Raw genomic sequence first — 12,772 nt, 5'->3', positions numbered from 1 at the left:
CTGTTTTTAGTATTTAAGTGAAATTGAAATATAATTGAACTCAAATGTCAGTGCAGTGGGAATATATCAACAAAATATTTTAGTGAAGTGGTTTATTTTTCTGTCACAAAAGTATTTGTCACAGATTTTAACGTGCTTGATAAGATGTTAGTACAGTTATTGAGCACTCATTTCTATAAAAGATGACATCACTGTTGAGGGATTATTTCATGAGATAAGAGAAAAGCATATAAAAGCATTAAGTCAATAAGAAAACATTAACACATTAGACTTTATAAGAAGTCCACTTTTCAGACAATGTACATATAGTATGTAAAGCATAACTAAATCTAGGGTTACACTTTGAAATCAAAGTTTTATGAGCACAGGCAAAACCCCACACTATGTAGTGATAGTGTGACCTGGTTAGACAGTACAAGATTTTTTACTAATTAGGCTTCTTTAGAAATCCCACTCAACAGCTTGTGCCACTTACATTTGTTAACATCAGAGGATGGTCCATTCAAGACCTCCCACCAATAGTGCCATTTATCTGTGGCAATGCTGCTTATAATTGGGGGTCTGACCAGGTTATCAACAGAATTGGTTCTTGCCTAATTCTCACCAAGAGCATAGGAATCGGATGGAATGAGGGAAAGGTGTAAAGCAGAACCTTTGGTCGTGTCGCATTTGAACACATCCACCTGCAAGAACAGATTGTCCTGGCAAGAGTGAAGCTACAGAGGTCAGTGAGTGTTTTTTGCGTTGTAAACAGATTAACTTAAATTTGTACCAGGCCAATATAAAGTAAATAGTGTCATGATGCAGCTGCCACTCTGCTAGTGGCAGACCGCCCTTGGACATGAAAGCAGTGCTGGTCTGTTGGATCCATGATCATTTTGAAGAGACCAAAGGCTTGCTGAGGCACACAGCAACATGTTCTCAGCGGCTTTCAACAATAACAGCCGGCTCTCCCATGTCAATTGATGTAAGCCACCACTCAGTCCGTTGTTGGTTGGAATTTCAGCTACCTGCTGGTTAAATACTGCAACAACTATAGCAGGATCCTGATCACTGCTTCCATTTACTGTAGGTTAACATATTGTGACTCACTCTGCCTAGGTGGTCTATTACAGCAGGACATGGGGTTTCCTCCAGTATTGCAGGGCCTGACTGGCCACAGGTGGACGACTGATTTGGCGAAGTGGCATTTGGGATCCAACTTCAGGTGGACAAACAACTGTTACAGGTGTAGCTCCAAAGGAGCCAACAGGTTGAACACTGCCATTGGGCCCAGTAGCTGCATAACAGCTAGGCCTGTGACATGTGGCACTGTAAATTCTACTGTATCATTTCCACAATCACTGTTCATGTGGGTTCAGAGATTCTGAACTTCTAGGTACAACACCTGTTTACTGGGTCAGCAGGAACTCCTCTTCCAGTTGACTGAAGATTGTAATCTGATTAGGTGCTGACAATATGAAAAAAATTCCCACTTTGGGGACTAACCCCCAATGTTATCTAGGTGAAAGAAAATTCCCTGGAAATAACATGGCAACCAAATTTTAACCTGTGATATTCATAGAATACTGCCAGCAAACAACTGGGGGAACCATTTCTGTCAAGGAAACACAGCAACATGATGGCAACCATGTGGTTGGTGCAGATCACTTGCCAAAGCCAGCAGGACAGGAAGGGCATTGTCTCATAGAACTAAAGAAGCCAGATGGCGACATCTTGGATCGTCAAGGTTAGAGTTAGGTTAGGATTAGGTTCAGCATCTTTGGGTGCTGAAAATAAGAGGATGCAAAGATGTTTTTTAATGGCCTTAAGTAGACTGTAGCCTTTTGCTTTTCAAGTCTACCTAGCAAGCACGTAGAACCCGTGCGACACATATTTCTTTCTATTTACCCTACAGTATCAGATTATTTTGACCTACATAAAATACTTGATTTTTAAGTATAGCTACTCAAAGCTTTACAAACACATCATTAAGACAACATCTCTAGATTTGTTCCTGCTCATTTGGTGGGAGAGGTTTGTCTTCACCTCAGTACCAAAGCTGCTTCTTTTGCATAATCAGCAAATTGATTATTGGCAAACCTAAGGATTTGGCCAGCTTGAACATTCCCTGCATTCAAATTGTGAAAGAAAACCAAGCATATTGAGTGCATGCTCTGCGGGGGAATCAAAATTGCCATCCTGCCTCATTCTGTGTCAGGGTCTTCTTTGCTTTGTCTCATTGCAGTAAAGTGATCCTAAAGTTCATCAATAAGACCAAACGGAGGTACAGTATTGTATGAGCGGCGGAAGGTCTGATACACCGGATTGGTCTCAAGCCTAAAACCAAGTGCAAAAGAACCCAAATACTAATGCCAATAAAAGAAACAAAGTTTTAAAATGGTCTTGAACTTGGGACTGTTAAAGAGGGTCAACTGATGTGCTTTAGGCATTCTTTCTTATGAACCATTTGATGTCTGTCAATCATAACCTTTTGTCAGGACTTGGGTAAGGGAGTTTTTTCTGCTTCTCTGCGGTCTGGTCACATACAAAACATGATGCAAAAACACCATGAGGAACTTAGGGAGTCACTGGTTGAGCTCTGGCACCTCTTGTGGAGCGTTATTTCCTTGGTCTGCTTTTTTCTTGTTAAACTTATTTTGCCCTTTTTCTCTCTTACTAACATGCTTTGGAAACAAACTAACATCATTCATGGAATGTGTCATTCTACTAACCAGTATGGTTTTTGCCGTTTAACAATGTACTAACAGTATTGACCATCATATATTATTTGAGTAACAATCGTTATTCTGTTCACAGTTTTTAATTTCCTTTCTCCCCCCTTTTCCACAAAGCACTCAGGCATTGGACACGCTATGGTAAACAAACTACATTGTTCGGTAGATATCATTCTAATTGTTTCTTAGTTTGGGTTTGCCGTGTGTTTCTTTTCTTTCTTTTTTTACTGTAGACGTCATTTACAAAAAAAGGGAAATTGCGGTTGGTACTCTTCTGCTTACTTTTCAAATCCTTTTTAGTTTCTTGGTTCATTCATTGGTTTCACCCTCTTTATTTCACTTGTTTCCTGTCCAATTCTGTTTGATCCACCTTTTTAGGAGCATCATTTCGAGCCTTTTGCATCAAGCTGTGGTTAATAATGAGGACCCTCTCCTGTCTGGCTGGTCTGATGCTCTTTGGCTCAGCCAGTTGTATCCCCATTTACTTTGCATGGCATGCACTTTGACTACGTGTTGCAAATGTCACACTGCCCATTTGTCAACATGAATGTGACAGTTTAGCTGTGTTTGTCAGTGGTGCTTCTCTGGTGCTTTGTTATTTCTCTTTGTGGTTTCGCAGTGTCCATGAGCCTTTGCATGCATCTGACACTGTGGCAAGTGTCAAAATACTGATTCCGTATCCCAGTCAAGAATTTTCTTTTTGTATGCTCGTAAGCAAAAAGAAAAGACAAATGCATGCATGCTATTTTTTTCTCCAATACCCTCAGTCATTGTCCTATACTAAAAGTGATTTGTGATTTTCATAGCATGTGCTCTCTCTCTAACCTAGTGGCACTTTCTTATTTTTTTGTAGAACTACTGGACGTACTAATATGGAATTAATAGTTAAACTAACCTAGATAACATTCTACTAACACCATTTTTGTGTCTGCTAAAGTACTTTTACGTTGCAGTAGGGGCAATACTAACACTGTAGTATGGGCAGTTTACTAACTCTGTAACAAGAATAGCATTCATTTGAAGGCTTGTAGTCTTCCAACTAATCAAACTGGACAAAATAATGATAATAAAAAACAAGAAAAAAGAGAATGAAAACAGACATGAAAATGGGTTTAAAAAAACATATAGGGAAATCTCTCATAGACAACAAGAAGGAAAGGCAATGACAGGATATAGGCTGTCTGAGTATAGCGTGTCCTTTCCCTGTGCTTTGTTGTCTAGGTAACAATATCCGTGGATGGGATTCTGACCACCACAGGATATACACAAGAAGACTACACCATGCTAGGCTCTGACGACTTTTTCTATGTTGGAGGGAGTCCTAGCACAGCTGACCTGCCCGGATCTCCGGTTAGCAACAACTTCATGGGCTGCCTCAAGGAGGTAAACACCACTTCTGTGTGCACTCTGAGGCTGGTGGGTGTACAGGATATGACTGGCTTCACCTCAGGACTCCAAAACAGGCCCTTCTACCCACACACTGACCCTGTCTCATTCTTTACACTTTGCTTTAGTTTGTTTCTCCTCTTTTCCTACCGCCCCCTCAGTGCACTCATAATGCTATACACACATGCACACACACACGTGCACGTCTAGGTGTCTCACAACCACACATGAAGAACTCTGTCTTAGAGTGGAATTTAGCACAGGCTTCATACAGCTCTGTCAGGTGCACTTCAAAGAGGAGCAGTGATCCTGAGATCAGGCAGTTTGAATTTTTATGAGAAGTCAGCTAACTGACACACTTAACACCTCACTATTCTTCCACTGGGGAATATACAGTACCAGACTGATATTATCTTAGACCACTTCTAATCACTAACCTCATTACTATCATGTGTGATGTTGTCAGTGGTAGTAGTAGTTTGTCTATTTACACAAATGGAACTTCAAAGTGCTAGAAATTGTGCCATAACCCTCACCTTGAAAAAACAGAGCACACAACAAGGCACAGAAACGTACATTGCTGTTTGACATATATGCTGTCAGGTGATGTATTGAATTCAGCACATTTTGTATTCTGGATGCTTCGTGGCGTAATGGGCCCTTTGAATCTGGCTCTTGGCTTACAGAATGTCATTTATCACTCGCCGCTTTACTTATCTGTTCTAGTATTCTAGGAGTATGTATATAATCTACACTTTATCCCTAGAGATGACACAAGAGAGGGAGAGGAAGAGGTAATATCTCCACCAGAGGGTTCATAAGTTATACCTTTCACTTTATGCTGTACGGTAGTATTTTCTTGCTGGTTAATAGGGATTCTGACCTAAAGCATTTACTTCAGGAGCCACGGGGGATATACAAAGATATCTACCAGGCAAATCTCCAAAGTACTGCAAAATGATCCATTCATATATCTTTTAATTTCAAAAGCTGTTTCCCCCTTTTCTTTGTCTGTCTCCTTTTTCTTTGTTTACCTTCTCTTGCTCCTTTGGTGTCCTGCATTTTGTCTCTCACCTCAAGTGCAGGCTATCGTCCTCCTGAGAGGTCTGAAACAGTTCTGTTAGATGAACAGGCCTGGCGTGGACCACATGTCCACACGCCATATACAGCTCATTAGAGGTCTGGTTGGTAAAGGGAGTGTCTTAGTAAACTAGATGTCTCTGATGTGCTGCAGATGTGGTGACAAAGGGAACGGGATTGATGCACCCTAAGCATGGTCAGCCTAACCACAGTGGCTACTCTCACTATCCTGAGATCAATGTATTGAATTGCTCAAAAACGTAAAATATGGTGCATAGCTGTGATTGTTCCCAGGAGATGTGAGACATAATTTCCCCTCTTTTATTTGCTCCTTGGATCATTTAATATTTATTATTTAGTTTTACTCGATAATGCAGTACCAAAAAAACTAAGCCCATACACAATTTACTTGGCTGCTAATTTGTTGCTGACGTCTTTAATACAATGACAAGCTCTCTGCATCATCTCATCCAGCCTGTTGAATTAAACAGAAGCCCCGTCTCAGGTCATCTTCTATCATCTTCAAAAGCCCTGATTGATGACATGTTACCAAATGGCTTGTTGCAGCATCTGTGTGCAGATTCTAGTCTGAGGTACCACGCCTGCCTGTTGGTTCTGATGGCAAAACAAACGCTGGTGCAGTAATAGCTCAGTTGTCACAGCTCTAGCTTGATGACAAATTAGTGCAGCACTACTAGTGCAGCACCAGTTGTAGCTCAGACCAGAGCTCCTCTGACTCTGAAAGGTGCCCTTTGTCTTGAATATAAAGAATTGATTTGGGTTTATTGGAGAGGGGGTTGTAGCCAATTCAGTGGTCTGTCCTCTGACCATGACCGCTAACACAGACCACTGGTTACTACCACTAAGGGTGCTGAAGCTAGTGGTCCGGACCGGTTACTTCGTGGTCTGTGGAGTGGTCTTTGTGATCCTAATCCACCTTCTCCCTTCTCTGGCCGTGTTGGCAACGCTGTTAGCCAAATAAATGTCAGAGATCAATCCTTTGTCTATAAAATATACTATATTATGCCTATATTCATTTTGTTGCACTGTATATTGCAGTTTGTGTGGTTATATCTATATCTGTGCATAGCATGTGAGCAGCCTAGCTATTTTATTTAACTGTTTATAAATTACCAACCAATGGTCCATATGGTCCTTGTGGTCCTAACCAGTTGCTCAGTGGTCCGTGGTACTTAAGTACAGTACTCAAGTAGTGTACGTAAGTACAGTTTTGAGGTACGTGTACTTTACTTGAGTATTTCCATACTACACTATATTTTGGAAACGAATATTGTACTTTTTACACCACTACATGAATTTGACAGCATTAGTTATTTTGCAGATTTAGATTATTAATGAAAACTATAAATTAACTAATAAATTATGATTATTTTTTTATGGATTAAGCTATCCAGCAGTATATAAAGTAATCAAAAGTAGCTCCACCTTTACCAGCTGCAACATTCCCAGACCATGATGGACCACTGAGCATCTGGTCAGGACCACAAGGACCATATGGACCATTGGATCATATTTATAAACAGTTAAATAAAATGGCTAGGCTGCTCACATGCTATGCATAGATATAGATATAGCCACACAACCTGCAATATAGAGTACAACAATACGAATATAGGCATAATCGATAATATATTTAATAGACAAAGGATTCATCTCTGACATTTATTCGGTGTTGCCAACACAGCCAGAGAAGGGAGACCATGGATTAGGACCACCAAACTACCAATAGTTTTAGCGCCCTTAGTGGTAGTAACCAGTGGGCCGTGTTAGCGACCATGGTGAGTGGACAGACCACTGAATTAGCTACAACCCCTGCTGGTTCATTGGCTGTATCTGTTGCACCTTTAGTCTACGTGACTAAAGTCCAGCAGGCAGAGATATCATCTTTTATTCCTTTAATCCTTTTTACATTCTTGTCAAATTATCTTTTTACTCCCAATTCTATTCCCATGAAATCTTTAAAACAAACAACACAACCATTTGGCTCTGTGTCAGACTTGAGCACGTACTGTACTTTTCGAGGGAAGATAAAGATGTAGGAAAATATGCCAGCCATTATCTGTTTCCTGTTATCCTTGCATTTACCTGTAAATGCAGTCTGACACTGTAAGCATTTACAAAAAACTAAGGCGGCTGAGTTTACCTCATTCTGATGCACCACTATGAGCTCCACCTACTTGAACACTTGAACTTGAACAGATCTGACTCAATGACAAACATAATGCTCCATGCAAATGCAATCCCATCAGAGGTGTCCCGTTTTCAGGTGAACGCTTAGCATGACAGCAAATAAAGAACATGGGCAGTGAATTCCACAGCTGTAACTTATTTGATTTGTTCCGCAGAAAGTAATATAGATTTATCATTAGTACTCTTTTGTTATGTAAATACATATGCATGCTAACCATAATGAGACTGTCACTTGATAACCTTATCTACCAATTAGTAGTGCTAGAGCATTGTGGAAGAGATCATTGACTCTGCTTGTACCCCCTGGGGGTAGTTGTTAAATATTAGTTGCTTCTTTATCCCTCGGCCCGGCATACTATTGACAGCTTTGAGTTTAAAGTCCTAGTTGTCTTAGTAATATTTGCTTTGCAAACTGATTGACACTTTATATTAAAACACTTCAAATGTGTGTGTGTGTGTGTGTGTGTGTGTGTGTGTGTGTTTTTGTGGTGAGGTAATTTTGAAATATCATGACCACGCTGATGTTTTAAATGAGCAAATGTTGAAATGCTAATTAGTTTCTCATATGGAAATTGGATGTAACTAGACAGAGGGATTCTTGCCATTACAGCTGCACTTAAACTAGATACTCTTTCATTATGGAGATTGAATAATGACAAGGTTATGGCTGTCTCTAATTTTTTTTGCAAGACTGTTTCCAATTACAGTAGCACTATTGTTGGATTTCTACACAATCTTTAGAGATATGTTTTGATCAATATTTTGAAGATTTACTTCTTGAGTAGCCTTCTACAGTGTTTAGAACAAAATTGAATATGCCTCTTATGCTGCCTTTATATAACTATGAAAAGATGGGTTTCATACACAAATGGAGTTGACAAATGAGACAAACAGCAGTAAATGAAAATGATCAAGTCGGGAAATTGGTCAGTTGATACTTGCTGTATGGTAATGGTTCTCATCCAAGGTTAATTGGTATTTTAATGACATTATGGTTAATTTTTTGTAATGGGCTGTTTCTGTCTGTCACTTCTGCGCCTTGGCTCTACAGCACTTGGCACTTGAAAGGTCACAGCACTAATGCACTCTGATGCCAACCCCTGTCTGGTTTACAGTGTCTGAGAATATAAACTGGTATTAATATGAATGTTTCTGCATAAAAATATGTAGATGTTTGCATTTTATCAATTTTCTAAATTATGTACAGTATGCTGAATGTTGCAATTTGTATGTGTATGCTCATGCACTCATTTTTAATTTGCTTTAGAGAGGCATATCCATCATCTGCCCACTTTTATTCTAATCATAGGCTGTGACAGGGACCTTAATCAGCATTTTACTCCACACCTGCAATCAAGGCAGCAGTTTAGATTTATCACTCTTCTTCTCTTCCCTTTTCATATACAATCCCAGGAGATGCTACCTGATACAATCATTTTCTCCAACCATTATCACCATTGTCTTTTAATTCAGGCTGTCTCCTCCTTCAGTTGACTCTGAAGCTAAAAGTCAAAATGGACGTCTATTTACACTTCACCCAGCCAGAGTACACTATGCATGTTTTGTGAAGGCTTCAAATGGGGAGCAAAGAAAGCAGGGCGAGTTGAGCAGTGCAAACCCTGCTTATGGCACACTGTCCTGAGGGGGTGAAATGTCACATGGACAGCTGCTGTTTTACATATCCAGCTCATTCATTTTTGAAAGCAATTATGCATAAGAATTATTAGATTGCTTGTAACATTTACATTCTGCAAAGTCAATCTTTTACTTCATAGGTGAGATATGCTATATGCATATACTATATGTATGACTGTAAAATTAATTTTCTTTCCCTACTCCCAATTCAGGTTGTGTACAAAAACAACGATGTGAGACTTGAGCTGTCCAGGCTGGCCAAGCTGGGTGATCCCAAGATGAAGGTTCATGGTACTGTGGCCTTCAAGTGTGAGAATGTGGCCACTCTGGACCCCATCACATTCGAGACACCAGAGTCTTTTATCATCCTGAACAAGTGGAATGCTAAGAAGACAGGCTCTATCTCCTTTGACTTCCGCACCACAGAGCCCAACGGCCTTCTCCTCTTCAGCCATGGCAAGCCCAAGCAGCAACCAAAGGATTCCACGAGTCCCCAGACTCTCAAGGTGGACTTCTTTGCCATTGAGATGCTTGAAGGCCATCTGTACTTGCTGCTGGACATGGGCTCAGGTACCACAAAGACCAAGGCAGTCAATAAGAAAGTCAATGACGGCGAGTGGTACCATGTGGACTTCCAGCGAGATGGCAGATCAGGTAACTTTCAAGTCCATTAACATATACGATCTTTAGAGGAATGGGAGAGTAACAGGACAGTGTGGGCTGTTGTTGCCATGTCTGTGGTGGCCCTAAGAGCTCGACACATTGCAACTTAAGAAAATACATGCATTGATTACCCATCAGTTTTTTTCAGTCTGCATAATTTGCAAATATCTGCTATACACATAATGTCTGAATTTGCAGCATGTTTTGTTATGCTGCATATCTGTAAAATTGGCAAAGATGTTTCTTCATTTGATTGTGTTTTGTCTATTTGCATGTGTAAAAGTTTGCTTGTCTGTATGTATTATGATGAAGTCATCTATAGTTTGAATGACTAACATAGGCGCATACATACAAGACAGCATTCAGCAGAAACATAGAGGAAGAGCTTTGCTATGCACCATCTAGATACATTATTTAACTGCAACACAAATACTACTGTAGGATCACAGTTCATTTTTCTGTAAAAGAAAAACATTTGATACCAGGGCTGATACTACATCACCACAGAAACACATATGCATTGGATGCTTATAAACAGTTCCAGCCAGTTAATGAAAAAAAGGTTTTGATGGCAGTAACCTAACTTCAGATGGTGGTACCTATGTGTCATATGTTGTGATTCCAGACGCATGTTTGCCACAAAACATCTTTGCCCCCTCTCCTGTTGTGTCCTCTAAGCTCTGGGTTGCTCTGCTCTGGTCCCTGTTGATTTGCTTATCTAAGCAGCAATTTGTTAGTGTGTGCTTAGAGCCAAGGCCTTGCAATGTCACACTGCAAATTAGATATACCCCTTGACCATGTTTTCCACTCCATCTCAAGAGGTGGAAATTAGATTAACTGTTTCATTACCTCCCAAAGCCATATTGGGTTGTGGTCTAAATTGAGGTATATACTATATACTATATATTATATAGCTATATAGCGATAGAGCCCATTCATGTGTTTTTTTGACATTCCACATTCAGCTGCATTAATCACAGAGGTGTTTTTTCTTGTAAAAGTAAACAAAAATGAAGCTCTGATACTCGGTTGACGTGGCTGAATATAGTCATATGCAGTAATATACAGTACTGAATGGCTTGGATTCAACTTAACACAAGTGTGGAAGAAAGAACTGTGGATGGCTGCTCAAATAACATAAATCTACAACATTTAGTTATGGTAGACCAAACTATAAGAAACATTATCTTGCTAAATTAGATTATGTTCATTATCTGTGTAGTAACTTCCCATCATCCACCCCCACATACTTACATACAGTGCACACACGCACACACACTTACGCGCACTCAAAAGCTATCGAACATCTTTTTATGTTAGTCGAGCTCTCTCTACTCGCTGTTCTCTGTCTGTCTACCCTGCCTATGTTTCCATGGAAACAGGAGGTGGTCTCTCCCAGGACTGAGACAGTTACTGCACAGTGCTGTGCTGAGCTGTGCACTAATGACATTTCAGAATAACTTTTCTTCCTTTTCTCAAGTCTAAGGCATCAACACTTACAAGGGGACATAAAAAGGTCTCTGCAGTATGATGACTTCCCATGTGAGAAGAGTAACAAAATGGCTAGAATGCCGAGACACAGTGCACTCACACATGGTGTTTAAAGTTACACAGCAATTTTCAAATTTACCAGTGCTATTTTATCTTTGCTCACCCTTTAAATTTAATCCAATTAAATTCTGCAAGTAAGCAGTTGTCCTAAAATCTTGCATCTTGAGATATCCATGAACTGCACAAAGCACTACTGTTTGCAATGTGTAATGATGTGTGCACTGCACCTCAAATGGAAACATTATAATTTTTGTACTTCCTTTGTACTGAAAAGGTCTCATGCGATTCCCATTCCTACAGTAATTACATTACAATTACAATTTCAATGGTGCAGATTTGTGCAAAATGAGTGAGATAAGAACCTTCACAACAGCTTTTCCAAATGCAGATTTTTATATTTATTTTTTCCATAAATTATTGCTATATATTGAGATTTGGGTAAAAGCTGAGCTGATTTAGAGCTTTGTGAAATAAAGAAATATTTTAGTTTATTTGTGTGCTGGTTTGGGGGAGGGGGGTCCTCATCCGAATTGAGGGTCTTCCAATTGTAAAGCCCCTTGTAGCAAATTTGTGATAAAACTAACTTGACTTCACTTGACTTTTGATAGAAGTGTATGCTGTGACGTGCTGTAACCTATTTAGTACCCTTTATGAGAGCCTGAATGACTCTAATTGAATACTGTCAGTATGCTATTCAGTTAAAATAGTCCACATGGGAAGCTCAGTAAAATTGTCCATTCCCTCCTACGACATAATGCTAGCTTGGCTCGTGTAGGCTGTTATACATCCCAGTGCCCTTTTGTTATGCTTTTTATGCCTCCGCGCCAGTTTTCGGGTTGTCTGTACGTATGTACATGCTTTCATACGTCTGTCCGTCCCATTCTCATGAACGCGATATTTCAGGAATGCCTTAAAGGGATTTCTTCATTTCTTCATTAAATTTGGCACAAACGTCCACTTGGACACAAAGATTAACTGATTAGAATTTGATTGTCAAAGGTCAAAGATCAAGGTCACTGTGGCCTCACAAAACACGATTTTGGCCATAACGCGAGAATTGATGACCATATTTCACAGTTGGTCAGACAATGAATTGGTGACACTTTTGACTCAAAGGTCAAACGACCTTGACAAACAGGTTTTTGGCCATAACTCAAGAATTGATGCGGTAATTATGACAAAATTTCACACAGATGTTTAATGGGATACAACAATGAATGATTAAATTTTTTACCCAAAAGGTCAAAAGTCAACTTCACTGTGACGTCACAGTGGAAGTCCTGGAAAAACACCTTTCTGGCCATTATTCAACTCAGGAACAGAAAGGGAGATTGTGACCATATTTCAAAGTTGGTCGGACACTGAATAGGTGACACTTTTGACTCAAAGGTCATTGTGACCTCAAAGTAGGTTTTTAGCCATAATTTAAGAAAGAATTGGGTGATTCCAGATTTCTCACTCGATTAGGACGACACAATGAGTAAATAGCACAGTTCAGGCTTTCTTCCATCTCATCCATTCTGCACTTC

The 12,772-nt window shown here is 39.8% G+C and overlaps 1 protein-coding gene across 46 annotated transcripts in view; it reads left to right on the top strand.

The window, feature by feature from the left end:
• The window catches only part of LOC122884291 (neurexin-1a), a 252,116-nt gene that overhangs the window by 87,655 nt on the left and 151,689 nt on the right, over window positions 1-12,772 (top strand). For 27 of the 46 annotated variants that reach the window (XM_044214026.1, XM_044214039.1, XM_044214027.1 and 24 more), the window contains 3 exons: window positions 2,835-2,879; window positions 3,939-4,100; window positions 9,242-9,683. In XM_044214026.1, coding sequence (XP_044069961.1) covers window positions 2,835-2,879; window positions 3,939-4,100; window positions 9,242-9,683 — 649 coding nt within the window. The remainder of the gene's footprint in view (window positions 1-2,834; window positions 2,880-3,938; window positions 4,101-9,241; window positions 9,684-12,772) is intronic. The other 19 variants (XM_044214037.1, XM_044214024.1, XM_044214050.1 and 16 more) reach the window with 2 other exon arrangements.

Source organism: Siniperca chuatsi, linkage group LG11 (genome assembly GCF_020085105.1).
Source record: "Siniperca chuatsi isolate FFG_IHB_CAS linkage group LG11, ASM2008510v1, whole genome shotgun sequence".
NCBI lineage: Eukaryota > Metazoa > Chordata > Actinopteri > Centrarchiformes > Sinipercidae > Siniperca > Siniperca chuatsi.
Note: the sequence above shows the minus strand (reverse complement) of the source record. Positions and strands in the feature narration are given on the sequence as shown.